At 39.3% G+C, this 25717-nt stretch overlaps 1 protein-coding gene across 1 annotated transcript in view; it reads right to left on the bottom strand.

Annotated features, from left to right (window-relative positions):
- The window catches only part of LOC136880865 (uncharacterized), a 117907-nt gene that overhangs the window by 27832 nt on the left and 64358 nt on the right, over nucleotides 1–25717 (bottom strand). Inside the window, exons 8-9 of the mRNA XM_068229154.1 lie at nucleotides 11508–11669; nucleotides 4891–5052 (exon numbers count right to left, since the gene is read on the bottom strand). Coding sequence (XP_068085255.1) covers nucleotides 4891–5052; nucleotides 11508–11669 — 324 coding nt within the window. The remainder of the gene's footprint in view (nucleotides 1–4890; nucleotides 5053–11507; nucleotides 11670–25717) is intronic.

The raw sequence follows: 25717 nt of genomic DNA, 5'->3' as shown, positions 1-25717 counted from the left end.
AAGATACAAGCAGCTGAAATGAGGTTGTTGAGGAGCATACAGGGAAAGACAAGACGAGATAGAATACGAAATGAGGAAATAAGGAGACACGTGGGAGTGTGTAAACTTCAAGAAGAGATTGATATAGCAAAGCTAAAATGGTTTGGACACATAAAGAGAATGCCAGGAGAGAGAATACCAAAGAGAACGTTCATGGATACACAGACTGCAAGGAGGCCTAGAACAAGATGGAGGAGCTCTATTGTGGACTGTATTGAAAATAGAGGAGTCAAGAGCAATAATGTACTAGAAGAGAAATGGTGGAAAGATCGAGTAAGGTGGAGGGCTTTGGTACACTACCCTACCCAGAGAGAATCTAGAAAAGGGAATTGATGCAGAAGAAGAAAAGTGGTTTTTAAACATTGCTTTCCAGTCACATGTTTTGATCATGAATTATTTGGAGGTTAAATTCACCCGTGTTTGAGAGAATGACTTTGGCAACCATTTTGATTGCGGCAAAACATCAACCAACTCAAGTCAGAACTCGAAGGTGCTAGTTTCAACATTTGTGCCATCTCTATACACTTAAAGATGAGGAGACTAGTCCACCAACTGAAGGATTTTAATTATATCTTCAATAGTAAGCAATGTCATCCCTTTTTCCGTATCCATAACTAGGCTATCACATGACGAATATGCATCACGCTAGTCAACTTCACAAGATTACATTCCTAACCTGAAGATATTTTGATGATGATGATGATGATGATGATGATGATGATGATGATGATGATGATAATTGTTGTTTAAAGTGGCTTAACATCTAAGGTCATTGGCCCATATCCAAAGATAGGCCATCACACACACACAAAAATTCACTACCCTTCATTGTGCCACTGAACACAGAATAGGGGTCTAACTTCTGAATGGAATGCAAAACACAAGGAGAAACAGGTCCACTGGTTTATTCAGCAATCTCACTGCTATCTGGCAATCAAAACTGAACTTTCTCGAGGATAACAGCTTGCTTACAAAGGTTCAACTTACCCTGTGAATTTCAGGAATTCAAGGTCTTTACCCATTATTGTACAACTTTCCCTGACCAGCTACCTGTGGCAAGGGCTTTTATCTGTGTTAGAAATCACATTCTATTCACAACGGATGACAAATAATATTTTTACGGCTAGAAAAAGAATTGATCATACTAAGTGGTAACAGCAAAAATTTGTGACACGGTAAGTAAGGTGTATTTGAATATTGAATTTTCACGACCACACTGTAATCGAAACAGACTTTCAACCTATTAGGTTGTGTTGCGTACATATAGTACAAGTTGAAGAGATGTTAAGTACAGAACAAAAATGGTCAACTGGACACCAGTGGGATCCGAACTCACAACCTCCCTATTTCGCGTCGGTTGCTCTACCTATTGAGCTATGGTGACCTAGGTCATCTTTTTTCTGTTGGAAAGGATCTGAGCTACAGGTCTGGCACTACTGCCATCACACTGTAGAGTGTGTTTATGTTGCCCGTTGAGGGCCAAGTCAATGAATATTGAATTTTCACGATCGCATTGTAATCAAAACCGACTTTCAACCTATTAGGTTGTGTTACGTACATTTAGTACGTGTTGAAGAGATGTTAAGTACAGAACAAAAATGGCCAACTGTACACCATCAATGTTCTGTTGGAAAGGATCTAAGCTATGATGGAAACTGGGACTTCGATTTTATGATGTGTTCAGCAAGAAAATTTCTAAATGAGGAACGCACTAACGAGATTCCACTGTACATGCTTCTGTCTTTCCATCTGTAGCTTGATGTAATCCTTATTTGTTCCTTTCCATTACTTACAATGATAGGTCAGTGTAGGAGGGTGATGTACTTGCAAGACTTGCTTTCACAGTTATCTATCCAGCCTACCCAAATGGCTCCTACATACCCACTAAAACCCACTTTTTGTTTGTAATATCTGAAGCCACCTCTTTTCAGTTTCAACTCAGTTAATTTATAACTGTTAGAATCTTCAGTCTGCCGAAACTAACTTTGAGTAATGAATGTACAAAGAACTTGAAAGAGAAAAAAATGGTAACAATAATACACCTGAAAAAGAAATAGAATTCTTTAAAGAACATCATCCAATTCAATCAAATCACACTCAAGTATTTAGAAATAAATACGAAGGTCGATCAAATATTAATGGGATTTTTGTTCCTGAACATCAACAGTTGGTAGGACTGGCCCGTGCTTCTGCTATGCTTAGGCAGGACCGCTAGGAGTGGGAAGAGCATGCTGTTAGATAATTTCCACCATTTCGCCAGTAATGCTCACAATGTCGGAGCAACAGGTGCACCCCCTCTTCTGTGCAACGTATAATTATAAAATTTCTTGCTTGTGAAGGAGTTACAGCAGCGTGAATTTGCCAGAGATTGGATGCACAGTTCAGTGATCAAACATTGTCAAGGATGCGTGTGTTTGCCTGGCAAAAACTTTCAAGGAAGGATGAAAACATGTGAAAAATCAGCAACATGATCACCGTCCTTGGACCAGCATTACAGACAAAAGCATTTGTACGGTTAAAGACATTACTGACGACGGGCAAGAGTATCAGAAATTGCAGAACAAGTTGGAATCAGTTATGGGAGCTGTCAAGCAATTATCACAAATGACCTACAGTTTTGTAAATTGTGTTCCAGATGGTCCCTTGCCTTTCGACCAAAAATCTGAAGTTGAGACAGGAAATGCACTGGACTACACTTGACCATCCTCCTTACAGCCCGGACTTATTGCCCTGCGATTTCCATTTGTTCAGACCGCTTAAAGAAGCTCTAGGAGGTTAACTTCTATCTTACACAGCTCTTGATGGGTTACGGATACTTCTGGAAATTTCTACACAGAGTAGGTAGAGCGAGCGATTCGACAAATATTTATTGCAATGATGTTGACAATGTACTTCACACATTTTTTGTGTGTTATCATTGGTCAACACAGAGAAGATGTGTAGAAGCTGAGCAAGGAGAATGGATGCCAGAAACTATTGAGCAGGTGATGCTACGAAAAGTGGGATCAGGTAGCTCTATATGTAGAAGGCATCCTGCATCAGAAAAAGAGGGATTTAAATGCTCATGAATGGCACTAAAGGAGAAATAAAAGGAGAAGGAACCTGAGAAATTAGCACAACACCGCCCTGAAGTAATGCAAGAGCGGTTCCGGGGCAGAGATATACTACTATTACATGTGATAAATATCATTCTTGATCCATATTGATGATATTTGATTGGAATAATAACAATAAGTTAATTTATTGATTTCACCACCTAATCAATACAATAAGTCTTGTCTTAGTTGAATTTACTTTGGCATGTTAACTAAAATGGTACATATTTTGCCTTGAATTTAGGCATCATCCACCATTATCTTAACCTTAAAATGGAATCAGGCACCTGATTTACATATACATGGAATAAAACAGATTTTTTTAAAAGCCTTGGAGAGACTTGAACTAAAATTAAGATATGGTAAAAGACTTGTAATGAAGTTGGTTTTAAAGATATTACAATGAGTGAGGAAATATGCAATTGGTGAAAGTAGTAGTAATATTAACATTAGAAGGCTTCTATTAAAATTTAAATGAACAAAGCAACAGTCTGATATGAACGAGTGATAGGATTGCTAAAAATTATGTTGGCCGACCAGCGGTTACAATGAAAATGACGATAAAAGTCGTATTTAATAAATAATATAGAATAAAATAATAATGAAAGATGGTCAAGTGACCTGCAATTATTTGTTTACAAGAGAAAGAGTCAAAAATCAATGGCATATGGTGATGTGGTTCAGTTTGATAAAAAAATACGAAGCTGAAGTTGACGGTTGAAGAACGATGTTTAAATAGGATCTTTTTGGACCATCTCAATTTGATGCAATGCTACAATGTTTTAAGAATGTGGGTTGATTGACATTCTAGTCAAAACGGAAGTGTGACAGTTGAATCTGTAAAAGGAAAACAGAAATGTGGTGTTAATTGAGTGAAAAAATCGTAATGATATGTTTAAGTGGAAATAGTGTACATTTACCATTAGACGATGGTGAGGGTAATTTGTTACGTTATTAACTGAACATTATTGTCAACTGTTGGCTTCTTACTACGGGTGTTATAGCTGTAGGTTTGAGTTGGAGGTGGAACTGTTTGCGAAGGCATGACTGTGGGCTTGTTTGTAGTACTTGGAGGGAAGTGTATTGCTGCACGTATTGTAACGGTGAGATGCTGTTGGAGGGAGCGATATTACAGTGGGTGTGGCTAAGGGTCTATTGATTGCAGTTGAATTAAAGGTATTGGCAGTGGGGGGAAGGGAGGGGAGTGTATTAGTTGTAGAGGAGGTAGGAGGACTTATTGATTTGAGGTTGAAAACTTTTAAGAATATATTGGTGAGGGGAATTGATTTTTGTAATAGACATAAAGTCTGTTTGTACAAGGTGATTAGGTGGTGAAATCAATAAATTATTGTTATTATTCCAAGCAGAGATATACGTCGCGGGAAAAGGTGTGTGGGTTTTAGTGAGTAGGAATCTCACATGCTTGTGGAGTGCGGACCCTCACAAGTGTCTCATGAATGATTTCCCACTCTCCCACATTAAAAAATTATTGTTATTATTTTCCTCGTATTACAATTCTTTTTGTAAACTGCAAGGGTTTTTAATGATCATCTAATGGGCTGCCTATTAAGCTGTTTAATTTTCAGATAAAATACTGTTACCATATGTTTTCTCTTTTGGGTAGTTTATAAATTTGTTTACTCAAAGTCGGTTTTGGCAGAATGAAGAACCTAACAGCTACAAATTTAGCAAATTTGCATGCAAAATCCATCCTGTACAAGACAATATTATTATAGAGCAGAAATGACAGACCCACCTGAGTATCACATTCTGCATGTTGTGGCAGATCACACCTCAACAGAATGGGATTGAAATGGAGTCCAGTAGGGCAGAGATGATAGGACACTTTACCTTCTTCACAGCGAGCATACATGTTACATCGTCCTGGGAGGCTCACCAGAGTGTCATAGGATGGACACTGAAAAAATATCATCTTAAGTTAAAAAAAACACAAGCATACTGTGATAACACTCATTGATCTAGAAGACTTGTGTTTTATAAAATAACAGTCATCTATATGAAGATGTTGTCCTTTGAAGTTTCATGTTTGTGTCTATCCTGCCTTTCTGTTACTACTTATCACACTGGCCTGTCTTATATATGTATATATTTATTGAACCATTAAATTCTAATTATTCAGTCAGTGGCATTTCTGAGTAACTCTTGCATTCTCAGGGGGTTTTATGGTTCTTAGTCATTTGCTGACATGACTACAGGAACAAATAAGATCTAACTATGTGAAATTAAAGGCTTAAATAACTTAATGTGGGATTTATTAAATAAAAAAGCAAATGAAAACCTACAAGCTGTTTTCCAGTCATTGACTGGCTCAGGGATGAAATGAATGAAGCCTCCATCTTGCAGCGAGGAAAGGAATTGTGCTGGCTGCCGAGGCCTGTCGCACTCCCCTGGGGCAATGATTAATGACTGACAGATGAAATGAAATGATAATGGAGAGTGTTGCTGGAATGAAAGATGACAGGGAAAACTGGAGTACCCGGAGAAAAACTTGTCCCGCCTCCGCTTTGTCCAGCACAAATCTCACACGGAGAACCATGGAACCCAGTGGTGAGAGGCCAACATGCTGCTGCCTGAGCTACGGAGGCTCCAAATAAAGAAGCAAGATAACCAAAAATGATGAAATAATGACAACTTCAATTTATATAAACATTCAGAGTCACATAGCCTGTCTAGTTTACAATGTTGTCTGAAGGGCCAAATAAATAGAAAAACCATTCAAATGCAACAACAAAAACCTGAAACTCCTTTTGTCCAATTCCACTTGATTCTGGAAAGTGTAGCTCCCGAGACTTGAGCTCTAGATTTTCATCTAAATGTTAAGGCCGTTCACTAATTCGATATCACATGGGATACCAGCAGTTAGCTGAACCCTTAATGTAATTTAGGACAGCAAGATATATGGATATATTGCAAGATGCAACAAGTACGAGGCATGTTTTTTAAGTAAGGTCTGTTTGAAAATAAGTACACAACGAAAGGTTATTTCAAAAAAGTAAATTTATTTTCAGAAAGTACATACTTCACTCTATTTTTTGACATAGTTGCCAAGTTTGTTCAAACACTTATCATACCTCGTAACCAATTTTAAAATACCCTCTTCATAGAAACTTGCCGCCTGCTCCGATAACCAAGAGTTCACTGCCGTTTTCACGTCATCGTCATCATTGTAATGGTTGCCACTGAGGTGATGTTTGAGGTGGAGGAACAGATGGTAATCGCTTGGTGCAAGATCAGGACTGTAGGGTGGGTGGTCTAAAACATCCCAGCCAAAACTGTCCAATAAATCGCGGTTCTGACCTGCAGTGTGAGGTCTTGCATTGTCATGGAGAAGGACAATTCCCTTTGTCAGAATACCGTGTCTTTTGTTTTGAACCGCTTTGTGTAGCTTTCTCAGGGTTTGGCAGTATGCTTCTGCATTGTTAGTGGTTCCTCTTTGCATGAAGTCGACCAACAAAACACCATGCCTATCCCAAAACACCAACGCCATAATTTCAGCGCTGGGACAGAGTCTGTTTGGCCTTCACCTTTACAGGCGAGTGTGTGTTTCTCGATTCCATGTTCTGTTGCTTCGATTCAGGCGTGATATGCGAAACCCATGTATCGTCTCCAGTTACGATCTGACTCAAGAAGCCATCACCTTCTTCATCATAACGAGTCAAGAACTTCATCGCACATCAAATCTTTGGTTTTTGTGGTCCTCTGTTAGGAGTTTCAGGACCCAACGGGAGCACAGTTTCCTAAACTTTAGGTGTTCAGAAACAATGTTGTAAAGCACTGATCTCAACATGTCAGGAAATTTGTTTGAGAGACCTGTTATTGTGAAGCACCTGTTTTCACGAATCTTCGCTTCAACTGAAGCCACCAAATTGTCTGTAATCAAAGAAGGGCGACCAGAGCGGTCCTCATCATGGACATTGTCATGGCCATCTTTGAACTGTCGTACCCACTTACGCACTTTGCTTTCACTCATAACAGTATCACCGTACACTTCACAAATCTGTAGATGAATTTCTGCAGCAGATAGGTTCCTTGCTGACAAAAACCATATCACTGACCGAACCTCACACACGGCGGGCGAGTTGATACTCTTAAACATTTTGAAAGCACGGAACAGAACAATACAGGTTAGCTACAGAGCTGAAATTGTGTACAGTTGTTCCCAAGGCATGCCAGTACACGATGCACGCGCTCGTTGCGATATGCACGAACTACTAGTGTCTACACCAAAATGGACCTTACTTAAAAAACATGCTTCGTATTTTGAAGAGATGATTGTATTCAAATTGTATGCAAGAAGTATTCTGAAGTGATTGTTGTATTCAAATTTTATGTAACTTGACCAAATGTTAATTTGATGTTTGTAATGAGATTAAGAAATTTAAAAGGTAACTTAATTTTGAGGCATCCTATACCACACGTGCGGTTACCGATGGTGAAACAGGTTATATAATTCCTCTCGCATCAGTAGGCCAGGAAATACATATATGGTCATACTATTGGATTGAATTGGATTGGCTAAATTAACAGATTTTTCGATTGGAGAAAAAAAAACGGGACTCCAGTGGAATTCGTTTCCCATTGGGGGATTGTGATTTGTCAATTTCCGGCCTTAGGCCGCTTCGCGTGCGGGATGCGATTAGGCTGCGTCATTTACATCTGACCGTCCTCGAGTGCAGATGCGCTCAAGAAGGTCCCCTCAGGAACTCCAGCTTTCCGTGGTAAGCGCTATTTTCATTTTATTCTCAATGTCTTCTGATTTTGTTTGATTTAATTTAACTCCTTTTGCATTTCAGTATTTCTTTGCTTAATGTAATTTTCAAAGTTTTAAATTTAACATGTCTGAGTTTGCCCTAGATTCTCGCTGTTTTTAATTTGAATTCTTTCACTTGCATTTTAAATAAAAAACCATTGTAATTCTGCATAAGCCTACGACGTTAAACTTGTATTTTATCAAATGACTTAAGTATCCTGTTGAGTTAAATATCTGTTGTTATGTCATTTAACTTTGTTTCTTGTAAATTCTTTCTCCCCCATAATGTCATACCTTTCCATGGACCTCATAGGGCTCCTGCACCTTCCACAAACCTTTATTAGTTGTCATTATTAGGCCTATAAGTTTCCAGCGTACGATCTGATTTTGCGTATTTATTATCTACCATTGTATTTCCATGTTTTGATGTGTAACCACTGCTTCTGTATTAAGTGTCAGTTTATTATTATTATTATTATTATTATTATTATTATTATTATTATTATTATTATTATTATTATTATTATTATTATTATTATTATTATTATTATTATTATTATTATTATTATTATTATTATTATTATTATTATTATTATTATTATTATTATTATTATTATTATTATTATTATTATTATTATTATTATTATTATTATTATTATTATTATTATTATTATTATTATTATTATTATTATTATTATTATTATTATTATTATTATTATTATTATTTAGTACATGCAGGCATAATTATCTTGAGTGTGGCTACAGTTTGGGCTTCACCCTCTCCTGGAACCTCTTTATCTTTGGTTATTTTCTTCACGGATCCATCTATGAGCATCTCTTCTGTAATTTGGAACTCTCATAGGTCTTTCTCACTTTCCTTAAACCAGTTCGCTTGGTTTTCTTATTGCAGAAATAGTCAAAGATTCTTTTTGTTATCCTTTTTGGGTCTATTCTTAGGATGTGACCACAGACGTCAATTCTCCTTTTCCTTACTGTGTCAGAAATCCTTTCTGTTTTCCTATACAGGGTTTCATGCTGATGTGTAAAAGTTTGTTATTTATGGAATTTGGGGTCTAGAATTTTTCATAGTATTTTCCTTTCCTTGATCTCCAACTTTTCCATTGGATCATATGTAGTTATAGATAGTGTTTCTGCAGCATAAAGGGCTTCAGGCTTGAATACTGTATTATAATGTCTGATCTTGGAATTCCAGGAGAGGGATCTTTTGTTATAACTATCTTTCATAAGCTGGAAGGCCATTTCTATTCTAGTTTGTCAAGATTCCATTGCTTTCTTCTCAAGACCATTCCAACTGATCCATTCACCAAGGTATTTGAAATCCCTGACAACCTCTATTTTTCTGTTCACCCACTTTCAAATATTTTGGAGGATTCTTAATGTTGGGAGCCAATGACCTCAGATGTTAGGCCCCTTTAAACAACAAGCATCATTACCATCATCTTAATTTTGGTTATTCCTGATGTTCTCTAGTTTTTGTTCCCCCACTTTAAAATATTTTGGAGGATTCTTATTGTTGGTTATTATTTTGGTCTTTCCAAAGGCAATTTTGAAACCTATCTTCTCTGCTTGCTTCAGTAGTTCGATAGACTGCTCCTTTGCTTCCTCCCACATCTCAGCTAGTAAGGCCATGTCATCTGCAAAAGCTAAACATTTGATCTTGATACCCTTGTTTACCAATCCCAATCAAATTCCACCACTGGTTGTCTTATCCCATTCTCTGACTACCTTCTCCAAGACACAATTGAACAATATGATGGACAATCCGTCACTCTGTCGAACACCAATTTTAATCTCAAAAGGAGCCAACAATTTTCCCATGAATTTGACTTTGAAAAATGTATTAGTGAGAGTTTCCCTAATGAGATTTGTTGTTTTGTTGTCTAGACCAAATTCTTTGAGCACATAAAGGAGATTTTCCCAGTCTAGTGAGTCATACACCTTTTGGAAGTCAATAAAGGTAATGACATACTTTTTTGCCCTAGATTTCTGGTATGCTATGAGATTTTCAAAGGTTCAAGGTTTGTTCTGGACAGGATCTCCCCTTTCTGAATCCCAATTGATATTCTCCCAATTGACGATCTAACTTTGGTTCTGTTCTATTAAGTAAGGCCTTTGAGAATATCTTACATGTAATATCCAAAAGTGATACGCCTCTATAGTTGTTGGGGTTCATTTTATCTCCCTTCCTGTGGATTGGGTGGATAAGGGCCATCTTGCATTCTTCTGGAATCCTTTCTTTGACTCAGATTTCTTCAAAAACATTTTGTAGGGATTCTATTGCTTCCTTGTTAGCATTCTTCCAAAGTTCGGCTGTGATCTTGTTTTCTCCTGATGCTTTATTGCTTTTAAAGCTTGAAATGATATTTTCTAGTTCCTCAAAGGTTAGGGGATGTGAGTCAGGATTATCATCATCATCATCATCATCATCATCATCATCATCATCATCATCATCATCATCATCATCATCATCATCCTTCCTTTGTCTCCATTCCCCACACCACAATATCAGAAAATAGCATTTATTAGCTTTGCTTCTTCAGTAAATGCTTCCTTTGACTCCTTACAGCTGTACCCACTATTGAACAAATGTTCTTTGGTACTTAATGATGAAGTTGAGGAAAGGGCAAACTTGCCATCTTGATTTATCAGAAGGCCCAGAATTTATGGGGGTGGCCCTGTCTATGTCTATCGATAGTGTGAGCATGATAGCAGGTACCACACCAATGTGAACTACAGGGTCCAGCGAAATGAGCAGTAGGATATAAAAAGAACAGAACTTCGAAACAAATAGAAAGACTTATTGAAACGCATAATGAAAACAAAGAAAAATATATGCCATTAAATACCATATATGCCATTTAGTTGGTTTTGTATATAACACCTGACAGATGGTTACCATCATGTTCAGCGCATTTCTCCAGGCGGTGAATGAAAGTTTGCGTTGGTTGCTAAAATTTACAGGAAACACAACACAAAGGTCCGTCGGGCATTTTTTATCTTGTTTGTTTAATTTATGACCTGCATTTTGTATGGGTGAAAGTGCAGTCGTCACGGATGATGTGCCACAGGGAACGATTTGACATTCTTAGCGCAAAGTCATGTCTGGCAGCAGAAGGCCGAAGACTTCGGATAAGGGCCTGACGGCCTCCTCCACTCTGTCTGGGGTCAGCTGTGTCTTTCATCACCCCAGGCTTTTCTTCTTCGCACATAATGCAGAAGTCCTGAATTGTTGCACCTACCAAACATACGTCCAATAATTGGGGACTTTATAATGTCAGTCCAACCGGAAATGGCGATGAAAGAGTCGCTGAACGGTGATGGGAGACTCGTTATTTTTTAAATATGCCTCAAAGGTGAATGCTCAATGCTCTGAACTTGACAAGGCCATACTTACAAATGGCAGTCCTTCCTCAATGCAAAAAAACACACACACGCACGCACACACGCACACACACTTAGTTCGCACAGGCGCAACAGTGATGCAATACTGCGTGTCTCAAATCAGGTTTATCCATTCCTCCAGACCCTGTGCAACTGAAATTTTTAACTTACCGTAAGAATTAGCAATTGTGTATACTTACAGAGACTTCACATGCAGCTTTGGTGGGATCATCACACTGTTTGGTTAAAGCATTAAAATGCAAATTTCCAGCACAAATGACAAACTTTGGTTGACCAACTGAGCATTCCAGGTATGTGTTGCAGTATCCAGGTACTGGAAAACGACCACTTGCCAGCGGACACTGCAAAGTAAACAGAATGTGAGTTTAGTCTTCTTGTTTTGTTATTGGATGATTCACATAAACTGTTTCAATATACACCAAATACAGAAGCTGGACTGAATGGTTCAGATGGCAGAGCTCAAGATGGCAGGTGCAATCCTGAGATGCTTGAACACACCAGGCTTAGATTGGGGGATCTACCAGCACGAAGAATAACTCCTGTGGAGAAAAATTCTGGAACTTCAGTGTCTTCAAAAACTGTTAAGTAGTTACAGTGGAACCTTGATATCTCAAATCACCTCAGGAGCTAAATTTTATTTCGAGTTATTGAAATTTTGAGATATAGAGAATACCGTTTTGAGCATACATAGAGCATAATTGAACCATATGTACCTACAGACATATATTGAATATTGAATACAGTATTTTATGCAGTGCCGGTTCATGACATTTTACTCTGGCAGGGCTGTGCCGCCATCTCTTTCCCCTCCCCAATCGGTCGAGTTTTCACTGACCAGCACCACGATAATTTTAGATGAATAATAATAATAATTTGATGACACTAGCTGAATAGAAATCTGCCTGCATTACAATATTAATTAATGACTTAACTGCCCTACAATGGCATTTATGCACACACTTTAATAGACTAACAGCTAATGCAATGCCGACTATTATGGAACTGCACTGTTTCACAGATCACAGTCTCAAGTGATAATAACAACATTCATAAAAACAAATAAACAGTGCACTCCCGAATTTCTCTCTCCTTGCTCAAATTTCAAAGCATGAGAACATATTTAACAATTTGATCACACTACAAATAGTGCTGTCACATTATGGTTACAATTTGAATCTTTATTTTAGCTTATTTATAGAACGGAATTGTTTAAATAGTCACTATAACGGAATTCATTGTTTTGTAAAATGTTTTTGAATTAATCTCTAACAACAGTTAATATAAGACGTGGGGGGGGGGGGGGGAGCCTAGGTACATTGCAAAGTGTTGGCGATGTGCTGAGGACTCCGCCGTTCAGCACTTACAGCCGCCTGAGCTCTTCCTTCCCCTGACAAGCTGACATCATTCTTCCAGGCTCCTCCCGCTCCCACACCCCGCACCCTTGCTAAACTCTAGGAACCTTCTGAGGGCTCTGCCAGACAGACCATACTAACCTTGCAGACCATACACCCGCCTGCACTCTTTCTTCCCCTGACAACCCCACATTGTTCTTCCTGGCTCCTCCCGCACCCCGCACACTTGCAAAGTGTGGGACCCGCTCAGGGCTCTGCTGCCACAGTCTGAACGCCTCACAATTAGAGAGAAAACATAGAGTGTGCTGGGCAGCGGCCACAGTCTGAAAGCCATTGCCATTTTCTTGAAAATAGAAAAGAAAAATGTTTACAGCTGAAATAACAAAGATAACTTTGTATAACTGAACAGCACATCACTATAAGTTTGACTTTCACTACATTTGCCCATCTCTTTATGCAATCAATTACAGAGTGAAATAATGTTAAATGTTTTGAAAAGGCGGTGGGGCGCCACCCAAAAGCCCTTCATGCACGAACCACCACTGATTTTATGGCATTGCTTTAATTATGACCCTTATTAAAGTAAGTTTTTTAGAAGACAGGATACAGTACATACAGTAGTGAAACAAGAAACATACCTCCGTTAACATCTTTGAAAAAAAATCGTTAGCCTCTTCTTTTTTTTACTGTTAACCTTCTTTTCTTCCACATACTTATCAACAATATTTATTTCTGTGAGAAACCTTGTCATTTATATTTGACTGACTCTGTATATAGGTTCAAAACCATGCAGCCAAGATATTCGTAAATGGAGCTTGTCATCCAGAACTTCCCGGGTTGCTTTTGTACGTGACAAGTAATGAATTCACACCCTAAAAACAATGAGGCTTCACCAATTTTCTGATCACTATAAGTTTGTTTTTCGGTTCCTGTCATATTAGCTCCCAGCATCACTGTAATCCATTTCTTTACTTGTTAACTGTTCCGCGCAAACTATAAATGCTGTATTGCACAGTCAGTGTTGTACAAAATTCGACTTACAGAGTATTTTTTTCTTCAAGGGAGGAAACATTTGCTTTGAGAAATAGAGAAATTCGTGTAACTGAATTTTGAGTAATAGAGAAATAAATACACATGAAGAATAGGACAAACAGTCAGGAAATTGAGGTTACTTTGAGATACTGAAAATTGGAGTAATGGAGGTTTGAGATATCGAGGTTCAACTGTATTAGGATGCAAAATCTAAAACATTACCATATGTACACACATAATTTTTGCACTGCACTTTCTTAAGCCCCTATTTTAGGTATTTTTTCTCAAGAAATTTTTGTATTTTTAAAAACTGTAGTTTGGATTAGTTTAAAACTTAGAGAGAACAAATCCAATATCTTGATTTATTGGTTAATGATTGCTACAACTCAACAATGAATTGCAGTCAAAAGAGGATCTTTCTTGAGATAATGCAGTGGTCAAGTAAAAGTCAAGTCAAAACAAATTCTCCAGTTAAAAAAGCTGTTTGGGGTCAATTGCTGAACTTGCCTTTGTTATGTGACTGTTAATATCTTCTATATTGATAAAAGAAAAAGAAGTTCCCTGTGGCTCGTGCGAAGCATATTTTAATGACTTCTACACCCTGACAGGCCATTTAAATCGTCAATCCCAAAGGTGGTGGTGGTGGGGGGGGGGAGACCACTATTCTTTAAATAACTAATCAGTACTTTAAAACAAAGTTTTAATTAATATTTTCATACTTGATAAATAGTTTTTCAGCTGGTTGTGCTTGAGTATCTGAAAAATTAAGAATTTTCTGTATTGTTTTGAATCGCCAAAAATATAATTTTCGTACATAATATGTTGTATGAAAGAAGGGTCCTGTGGACCAATATTCCTCACTCCCATCATAAAAGTAAGGTATGTCCACATCACATCTATTATTACATCTCCTAAATTATGATCTCACAAGTGAGGGGAGGAACAGGCATGTATAGCAATATGACTGTATTAACTAAATCTTTATCTATGAGAATTAAAAAAAAAAAAAAGAATGAGACAGTTCTGTGAGATATCAGTTACTTGTAAATGTAACTATTCTTGATAAAATGTCACTGTCTGCCCATGCTGCTGACGTATAAGGCAATGCGGATGTAGCCATGAGGTTTTCACTTTTTCTAGCACCGTGATGGGGATCACTTTCTACCTCAGTATACTACACTACAGTCAAGATTATCTCATTCTGATCATTTCATTGTCAATTTCTTCATTTGCACAAATTTCATTTACCATACTTTTGAGTTGATCAGCTGGAATACTGTATGACAGCACTTGTTGCGTGAATCAATGTTGGCACTAAACTGAATTATTGGACTGGTATTTCCCTTTTCGAAGGTTCTAAAAAATACATGGTCAAGGTCAGATCTTTGGAGCCTTATAAAAAGAAATACATGAACATCCAAGGAAAACGAGTGACCTCCTGAGTGCTGAAACACACCAACGGTTAGGTTAGTGGTGGGTGTGTATGCCTGCACTAGGCAAAGTGTTAATAGCTTGTGATAGTACATATATCACACCCTCACACTATATGTACAGGTGAGGGATATCATTGTCAGTATTTGATTTATTATTATTATTATTATTATTATTATTATTATTATTATTATTATTATTATTATTATTATTATTATTATTATTATTATTATTGTACCGGGCGGTACACCTCCACGCCGCTTATTTAAAATGTGCGCCAGTTGAAACTCCTCTGCTGGAGGAAGTCTGAACTTTATTGACGGTATTAATCTTCAAGTTTCTCAGAAGATGTCACTACCTGGAAATTGTAGAGTTTTTGAACTGTGTCATTTTCGACGTATTTTTGTTTTGCTTGTAGTAAGAAGTGTGAACTTTCTCTTCTAGAGGACACGACTGAAGATCAACAATAGTGCACCCTAGTGCGGAGTGAAAGAACTGTTTTTTGGAGAAATTTTTATTTCAAAAGTTTGTTTCTTGTTAAATTTCTTTCTGTTATTGTTTAAGTTGGCTGTATACCCCTCTCTTTCCCCTTGTTTTGTATTTACCCAATCCCGAATTTCTTTTATTAATTGCTGACCAATCATAGGTATCTTCCCCCAACTTGAATATGTTGCTGTATCCTACCCAATAAAAAGTTTGTGGGAGGGTGTTTTCATTCCCCTAACGCCTAGAACCTTCCGCGAGAGTATATAAACTGCTGATTTTAGGGTCTCTGCGCCACTTCTGTTCCATCTTTCAGTGTGTAAAGTACATAGCAGGGGGCGGGAAGCGCCTCTTTCTTCTCCAGCTGTTCAACACCAGGTAATGGCCTCTTAATAACTTCTTTTCTTGCTAGGTCGGCAGTTTAACTCTCGGGGCGGGTTCGAAGCATTTCTTCTATGTAACCTTTTCCTAAAATGTAACTACTCTTTTCATCTATTCTCTTTTAAAGCTGCATATTGGGATAGAGAGTGCTAACCCTCTCGATCTCCCACTCATATTGTTTTGAGGTGAACTTTTTTTCTCAACCTATTCTTCCTTAACATTATGTAAATTTGTTTCTTTTCTAAAGTCACCTCCGTAGTATGGGATTAGCCCTTGCATCAGTGGCCTAAGAGCCAAATTAGGTTTTAAAAACAAAGTGTATTAGGAGTGCAGATCGCCTCCTCTCAAATTGTTATTTTGGAGGTCATGTAATCAACCTTTTTTTATTTAATAGACCTCAGTAGGTTGGGTATTTTACCCCTGTGTCTATGTCCAGTGAGGACAACTCGAAGGTGGAGTTTGGTGTGGCCTTTGAGAGGCTTAAAGTTGAGAGCGAGTGGCTCTTTTGAAAATTGAGTGTTGTATGCCTCGTGGAGGCTTTTCAGTGTAATTTGGAGCAAGGGCTCCTAGGCATGAATGGGGTTTTCTGCCCCTCTGTTGAAACTTGTGTTTGGGGTAAAACTGAGCTGATTGCCTAAGCATTGTGAAGTCAGGGCGTGAAGCCCAAATCCTCTAAATATTGTAACTACCCTTTTGACTTGCTACTTTGTACCTGCCATGCTTGTTATTTCTTTGTTTTTGAAAAGAAAATATAACCTTGTTAAATTTTAAATTAATTTTACTTTCGTAGCTTGAGACCCGTTCACACCCGCACCTTCTTTCACGCCTAACTACCACAAAAACACGGTAACAAGTGGTAGCAGAGCGTGGTTGAATGGGTCTCAATTTAGCCCCTTTTGACGGCTAAACATTGTTTTGTTCCGAACTCTAACAATTTTCTCAGTTGCTGGAATTTTTTGATTTTTTTTATTGTTCTGTCATCATGCCCGGCCCTCGTGATGTTCTCCATCTTAACTATTTGCGCAAGGAGGAGTTAATCTACGAATTGACTATTAGAAATGTGCAATCTGGAGGCACGGTTGCGATAGACACAAACAAGCTTAGAGAGTCCCTTGAGTTGCCTATTTCCATCCCCACCTTGGGAGAGAAAGAAATTGACGACTCTCTTTCCACGATCGTCGAGAATATTACTGGGCTAGCATCTGTAGTTAGTTTTTTTGATGAAAATGACCCCTCTCCTAATCAAATTAAGCGTGTGCAAGCCAGGCTATATCATTTCTCAAATAGAGTTAACGATCTGTTGTCTCTAAAGCTGAATGACGTTCAGAAGAAAGAAGCTAGTACGCTGCTTGAAAATATTTCGGAATTGTCTAGCAAGGTCACTCAATTGTTAACGGGGGAGGTTCCTCCCAAAAGCGATCTACCCACCACAGTGAATGTAGGTAGTGAGGAAGAGCCTCCTAAGGGAGAAGCAAATAGGAAAACCATTGCTGCTCAAACAACCTCTGCCCCATTGGACGAGTCTGAATGCCATAACTCATTAAATAATGTACGTTCTGAATTAACTTCCTTGCCATTGAAATCTTTACCTACTATGTCACCAGGGTTTAGCAGCTTGCCTCATCCATTGGCAATGTTGCTCAGAGGTATCTCTAAGTTTTCCGTTAATACCACCAGTGACGTAATTTCATTTTTAAGATTTTTAGTTGAATTTCAGGATCATGCCCTTGTTTTTTCTCTTTCTCCATGTCAAATTTTGCAAATCATCTATCCTTATGCAATTGGTATTCTCTCCGACAAAATAGTAAGAGCCATAGCTGAACAGTCATCTATTGAAGATTTTCACGCACACTTGCTTGCAAATTTTATTCCTGCTCGCGCGAGGTCATCTCTGATTCAGAAGTACTATTATCGTGTACAGCACTTGGATGAGAACTTGGCTGATTTCATACAAGATATTAAATTCTATACTAGGGTGTTTGCTCTTCACTTCCCTGAGGATCAAATTGTACAAGCTATTGTGGAAGGTATTTCACCATCCTATAGGTCATATTTGTGTTTCGCGGCGTGCCCGCAAACTTTCTCGGAACTTGAAGCATTGGCCGTCTCAGCAGAAGGAGTTAGATATGCCGATTCTTTGCGTGTAGCGAAAGAACCCCCGCCTTCCTATAGTAATACTCGCCCTCCACCTCACCGATCAGTCACCCCTCGTAAATGTTATGCTTGTGGGTCGCCTGACCACCTGCGCAATAAGTGTCCACTGATCAAGTCGAGTGGGACAAGGAATGGGGCTGGTTCATCACAAGGCTGTTTTAAATGTGGGGCTTTCTCACATATCGCCAAGAATTGCCCAAATTCGAATAGCACCCCCTCCTGCTCAACTTCTGGTGCAAATTCCACCTATGCCAATAATAAAAAGTGACTAGTGGCTTCGGCTGAGTCGACTAATCCATCTTCCCGAGACTCAGCCCCTAGTAAACAGGTTGTAAATTCAGGGAACGAGCAGTCTTCAAATTCATCTTTTGAATGCCCTAAAGAATGTCTTAGGATTGCGGCGGATACCCCCGCACCTATTCCTTTTCTTAAGATTGAGTTAAATAACGAGCCTATAACCGCTCTATTAGATTCAGGTAGTGTTTGTTCAATTATTTCGGACCAATGGTATTCAAAATTTAAGTCTGTTTGTAAACTACCTGACTATGTCTCATCTCCTGTTCAATATGTTTCGGCTAATTCATCCCCATTAGAAATTCTAGGTTCCTTACTGGTCAAAATTCGTATTTTTAAATTTACATGGAAAACCAAACTGTTTGTGGCTAAGCACTTGTCTTGCCCCATCATACTGGGAGCGGACTTCATTTCTCACACTGGTCTTGTGCTCGATCTTCAGAGTAAGTCGTGCACATTCAAATTTGCGTCCAAATGTAAAATTCCCTTGTTAAAGTGTAATTCCGTGTCATGTTCATCTATTTCGCCTACCCAGGATGAGATGTTGTTAGACCTTAGACATCTACCTGAGGAGCAGGCTGATAGTATTCGTAAATTATGTCAGTCATTTCCAGAGGTGTTCTCTGATACTCTTGGTGTTACTGACCTTATTGAATACAAAATTGAGGTCACGGATTCGATTCCTGTCCGTTTTCCACCATATAGGCTATCTCCACCTAAAATGAAGGCATTGAAAGAAATCATCGATCAAATGTTGAAGGATGGTATTATTAGGCCCTCTAAGTCGGCGTATTCTTCACCTATTTTTCTAGTCCCGAAACCCCAAGGAGGCTTCAGGCCTGTCATTGATTATAGGGCTCTCAATCGGAAGGTGGTGTTGCAATCTGTGCCCCTTCCTGACCTTCATTCTTGCTTTTCATGGTTTCGTAAGGCCAAGTTCTTTACTATCTTGGACTTGAATCAGGCCTATAATCAAATTCCCCTTGCCGAAGAGTCTAAACACCTTACAGCGTTTGCCACGGACTGGAACTTGTATGAATACAACCGCGTGCCTTTCGGGCTCCCCACGGGAGCAGCTGTACTCACTAGGCTACTAGATAAGGTCTTCTCCGACATCAAATTTGAGTACTTATATCACTACTTGGATGATGTCATCGTATTTTCAGAAACTTTTGAAGAACATCTAGATCATCTGCGAGAAGTTCTCGATCGCCTTCGTAAGGCTGGGTTAACTGTCAAGTTGTCCAAGGTTGCCTTTGCTAAGCCCTCTATGTTATTCCTAGGGCATATTGTGTCACCTGATGGTGTAGCAGTCGATCATTCTAGAACACAGGCCATCCGTGATTTTAAACCTCCCAAGGACATTAAAGGTATCGCCAGGTTCATTGGTATGGTGAATTTCTTCAGGAAGTTTATTCCTAACTTCGCTAATAGAGCGGCGCCCTTAAGCCTTCTTCGTAGGAAAGGCATCAAATTCGAGTGGGGACCTTCTCAACAAGCCGCTTTTGAAGATCTTAAATTAGCTCTCTGTAATGCCCCTGTACTTGCTATGCCTGATTTCTCGAAGAAATTCATCGTCCAAACCGACGCGTCGTCGTCAGCAGTAGCTGCAGTCCTTCTTCAAGAGACTGAACTAGGGAGGCGACCCATCGCCTATGCATCTAGGACTCTATCGGCTCAAGAAACCAAGTATTCCATCTATGAGCTCGAAGGTTTGGCAGTCTTATTCGCCTTAGAGAAGTTCCGTCTCTATCTGGAACACGTCAAATTTGACCTGGAGACAGATAATCAAGCCTTAAGCTGGGTCTTAGGTAGGCCGCGTCGTACTGGTCGTATAGCCCGTTGGGCCATCCGTATTTCTGCCTTCCAGTTCGATGTCAGGCATATCAGAGGTACCGAAAATATTGTTGCTGATGGACTCAGCCGTATGTTTTCCAACGACGTCGAGACCCATGAACCGGTCGATAGTTCATCACCTTCCGAGTCCATACTATCTGGTGTTAATGCCATCTTAACAGATGCTCCCATGCTTTTTAGGGATATCGAGAAATACCAACGTGAAGATCCGACGCTGGCTCCGATAATGGAAACCCTTTCTTCTGGGGAACATGTCGTCCCTTATGTTCTGAGGAATGGTGTTTTATGTTGCCCCTCGAGGCATGATAAGATGATGAAAGTTGTCGTTCCAGCTGTTCTTGTACCTATGATCTTCAAGTATTATCATGAGACCCCATTAGGAGGGCATCTTGGAATCTTTAAAACTCGTGAGAAGATTCGTGAAATGTTCATCTGGAAAGGTATGGACGGTGAAATCCGTGAACTAGTAAAAGCTTGTAAATCTTGTTTGCTCAGTAAACCCACCATGTCCACCAAGGTAGGCCTTTTGTCTTCGCATCAAGCGTCGCGTCCCATGGAACGCTTGTATATTGATTATGTAGGACCCTTCCCCCAGTCTAAGGGAAATGCTAACAAGTTTATCCTTGTATGCGTAGATGGCTTTACTAGATTTTCCTGGTTATTTCTGACTAAGCTGGCTACCGCTCAGTCTACCATTACTTGCTTAAATTCTATTTTTGCCTCTTTTGGTCCGTGCCAATATATTGTGTCTGATAATGCTAAGGCGTTCACATCTAATCTTTTTCGTAAATTCTGTTTCGACTTGTCCACCTCTCATGTAACTACTTCTGCTTATTACCCTCAACCATCTCTGGCTGAACGGGTTAACCGTAATCTCAGGTCCGCGCTTATTGCCTATCATCATGAAGATCATTCCAGGTGGGATACGTCCCTGCATTGGTTAGCTTTTGCTTTGAATTCGGCGGTTCATGAATCACATAAATTTACTCCAGCCTCGTTGATGTTCAAGTTTGTTCCCAACACGCCGCTCTCTAACCTCTGGTCTCTGAGTGACATTCTACCCGAGACAATAGATCCGGACAACATTAAAGATCTTTGGAAGAAGGCTAAAGCCAATCTTAAAGTGTCTCATGAAAAGGTTAGGGAAAGGTATGATCGTGGACGGAGACCCACCCCTTTGAAGGTAGGTGACCAAGTTATGGTCAAGAACTTTGTTCCCGCGGGCAAGCTTGCCCCCAGATTTCATGGGCCTTGTATCATTCTCGATTTTCTTACGCCGGTTACGTTGCTATTAAGTAATCCAGCCACCGAGAGGATATTTAGGGTTCACCTGTCCCAGGTGAAACCGGTGTAATTTCTGTGTTAACTTGCTTCATATTATTTTGAAAGGAATATCAAGGTTATATATTTTTTTGAGTTTCACTTTTAAGGCTTTCTGCCCCTTCTATAATATTTTGTTTTATATGTAAGCTTTTTGTAAAACCTTCCCCGATCCGTTAAACTGCCATTTTGTCCTTACCATGGCCATTACCACGCTCCCGTCTCCTGCTATACACACTGTGGCTTACTTATATTAAATGCCATGGATATCTGCACGCCGCTGGCCCCTCAACCTCTCCACCAAGCCTGTGCCCTCAAAAAAAAGATGATGGTCCAACAATTCTGCCGCCTAGTTTTAATGTTTCAGTGCCCCCGCAGCCGCGTGGCGCCGTGCCGCGACTGGGCTTGAGGAAGGGCCCCCTCGACCCCAGCGAGGACGACATGTGCACGGCGAGCCGGAGCTCTCCTCCCGGCCAAGGCTGATGTGCGGCGCACGACCTGCTACTTGCCCGCAGCCTGTATATGTTCACCGCGGGCGCGGCGTGCTTCAACACCACTGCTCCCCTCACAGTGCGGGCGAGCGGTATCTCAGGGTACTTGAGGGGTCCGAGCGGCCTCCTTTGGACGCAAGCTGCAACGGCCGGTCTGGCCATCCAACTTCATCAACATCAACTACATGGACAGTTACTATAAGCAATGACTACACTTGGGAATTCAACAACAAAATCTGGTGGACTTAGAAAATTTTTCCTCGACTTTAAAACTAAAGTTTTCCTTCTCAATTCAACCTTCTACAAACATTAAAACAGTACTTCTCCAGTTACAACAAAAATTTTGAAACTGAATCAAACCACATTAAGAAAATCTTATACATTCTTCAGCAATTAATCTCCATATCTATATCAAAACTTGGACCTTGTTTTCAAACAAATTTCATGTGTCACCCCTGGAGGAACATTTGGGGGGGGGGAGGTCTGTACCGGGCGGTACACCTCCACGCCGCTTATTTAAAATGTGCGCCAGTTGAAACTCCTCTGCTGGAGGAAGTCTGAACTTTATTGACGGTATTAATCTTCAAGTTTCTCAGAAGATGTCACTACCTGGAAATTGTAGAGTTTTTGAACTGTGTCATTTTCGACGTATTTTTGTTTTGCTTGTAGTAAGAAGTGTGAACTTTCTCTTCTAGAGGACACGACTGAAGATCAACAATAGTGCACCCTAGTGCGGAGTGAAAGAACTGTTTTTTGGAGAAATTTTTATTTCAAAAGTTTGTTTCTTGTTAAATTTCTTTCTGTTATTGTTTAAGTTGGCTGTATACCCCTCTCTTTCCCCTTGTTTTGTATTTACCCAATCCCGAATTTCTTTTATTAATTGCTGACCAATCATAGGTATCTTCCCCCAACTTGAATATGTTGCTGTATCCTACCCAATAAAAAGTTTGTGGGAGGGTGTTTTCATTCCCCTAACGCCTAGAACCTTCCGCGAGAGTATATAAACTGCTGATTTTAGGGTCTCTGCGCCACTTCTGTTCCATCTTTCAGTGTGTAAAGTACATAGCAGGGGGCGGGAAGCACCTCTTTCTTCTCCAGCTGTTCAACACCAGGTAATGGCCTCTTAATAACTTCTTTTCTTGCTAGGTCGGCAGTTTAACTCTCGGGGCGGGTTCGAAGCGTTTCTTCTATGTAACCTTTTCCTAAAATGTAACTACTCTTTTCATCTATTCTCTTTTAAAGCTGCATATTGGGATAGAGAGTGCTAACCCTCTCGATCTCCCACTCATATTGTTTTGAGGTGAACTTTTTTTCTCAACCTATTCTTCCTTAACATTATGTAAATTTGTTTCTTTTCTAAAGTCACCTCCGTAGTATGGGATTAGCCCTTGCATCAGTGGCCTAAGAGCCAAATTAGGTTTTAAAAACAAAGTGTATTAGGAGTGCAGATCGCCTCCTCTCAAATTGTTATTTTGGAGGTCATGTAATCAACCTTTTTTTATTTAATAGACCTCAGTAGGTTGGGTATTTTACCCCTGTGTCTATGTCCAGTGAGGACAACTCGAAGGTGGAGTTTGGTGTGGCCTTTGAGAGGCTTAAAGTTGAGAGCGAGTGGCTCTTTTGAAAATTGAGTGTTGTATGCCTCGTGGAGGCTTTTCAGTGTAATTTGGAGCAAGGGCTCCTAGGCATGAATGGGGTTTTCTGCCCCTCTGTTGAAACTTGTGTTTGGGGTAAAACTGAGCTGATTGCCTAAGCATTGTGAAGTCAGGGCGTGAAGCCCAAATCCTCTAAATATTGTAACTACCCTTTTGACTTGCTACTTTGTACCTGCCATGCTTGTTATTTCTTTGTTTTTGAAAAGAAAATATAACCTTGTTAAATTTTAAATTAATTTTACTTTCGTAGCTTGAGACCCGTTCACACCCGCACCTTCTTTCACGCCTAACTACCACAAAAACACGGTAACAATTATTATTATTATTATTATTATTATTATTATTATTATTATTATTATTATTATTATTATTATTATTATTATTATCAGTAGTTTATTTGTATATTTTGTCATTTATATTTGTAATCTGGGAGATCTCCATATATGTAGAATGAGTAATTTGTTTTGAACTATGGCTGGGAAAACATTGCTTTAATAACTCTAGTAATTTGGATGAATCATGTGTACCCCAGTGTTTGATGAGATGTACTTTCTGTTGTCGTCGGGAAGTTCTATGAGTCATGTATATATCCCAGTCTGATGAGATACGCTTGTTGTTGTACGAGAAAAGTTATATGACTCATGTGAAACACCCCAGAGTGTGTTATTGCCTTGGGACACTGGAAGAGATTCACGGCATGGTCTTGACTAGAGGAGACACTCATGATTGGCTGGCAAGGACCAATCCAGATGTATCATGTGAGAGGAAGGGGGAAGCGGAGGTCTATATAAACTTCGACATCACAACGGAAGGGAACTGGACAGACTGTAGAGGAATGAAGTGGTGCGCACACACGGTACGGGAAAGAAGGAGTGCGGACACACTGTACCAGAAGGAAGTAGTGCGGGCACACTGTACGGGGATGAAGGAGTGCGAACACACTGTACCAGAAGGAAGTAGTGCAGACACACTATACGGGGATGAAGGAGTGTGAACACACATGGGAGTGAAACTGAATATACGATATTGGAGTAATGCTGTTGCACTATACTGGACTTCAAACATTTGTGGAACGTAGTCTTGTTTGTGGAACGTAGTATTTTTATGTTTGTGAGAAGTGACTGGCATACAACTTAGTATTGTATCATTTTGTGGCAGCCTGGCATTATATGTTGGTGAAAGCTATCTCAGACTTTCCATAATTTATGTTCAGGATCGACAAGCGTGTCTTGCTCAAATGTATATATCTTTACAAGTGTTAAAGTCTGTGAACATAGTATTACGAGGTACAGTATCTGTGTGATGTTACAACTGCCGATTATGAGAATCGGCAAGTCATGTTGATACAGAGACAGTGAAGGGTTCTTATGTACATATATGTACATTGTTCAACGAACTAACTACAAATGGTGGCTTAGTTCTCACTTTCGTTTTCCCACTGTTTTCATTGTTGTTGTTGTAAATATGGAGTCTTCCAGCAATCTTGTGTTTGTGTATTATAAGTGTATTTTGGTGTGTTGATGAGGTGCTCATGCACGGATTTTATTAAGAATATAGTTAGATATTTTAGAATCAGTGGCGTTATTGATGAACCTAGGTGCAGTTCCTACGTATTTAGTTGTTTTCAGAAGGTTAGGTAAGGCCTGAAGCAGATGTACCAGTATGCAGCATTATGTACACGCCCTGGGATATAAAGAATTATCATGCTCTATCTAAATTCGAGGGATCCATTCTGGTGAACTCTGGTGCCCATACTATGGACATTTCGATTAATTTTGGTTTATTAATTTTATTATGTTTTTGAGTAATTTTATTTATTCAGTTATTTATTTTATTAATATTATTATTAACAGAAAAGTTACAAGCTGAAGAATGTTCTTGCTGGGTGTTTCAGGGACGAAAGAGTGGAAAATTTCCAAATGATGCCACATATATATAT

This window comes from Anabrus simplex, chromosome 9 (assembly GCF_040414725.1).
Source record: "Anabrus simplex isolate iqAnaSimp1 chromosome 9, ASM4041472v1, whole genome shotgun sequence".
In the NCBI taxonomy this organism is placed as follows: Eukaryota; Metazoa; Arthropoda; class Insecta; order Orthoptera; family Tettigoniidae; genus Anabrus; species Anabrus simplex.
The sequence above is the reverse complement of the archived record's forward strand: the minus strand, read 5'-3'. Positions and strand labels throughout refer to the sequence as shown.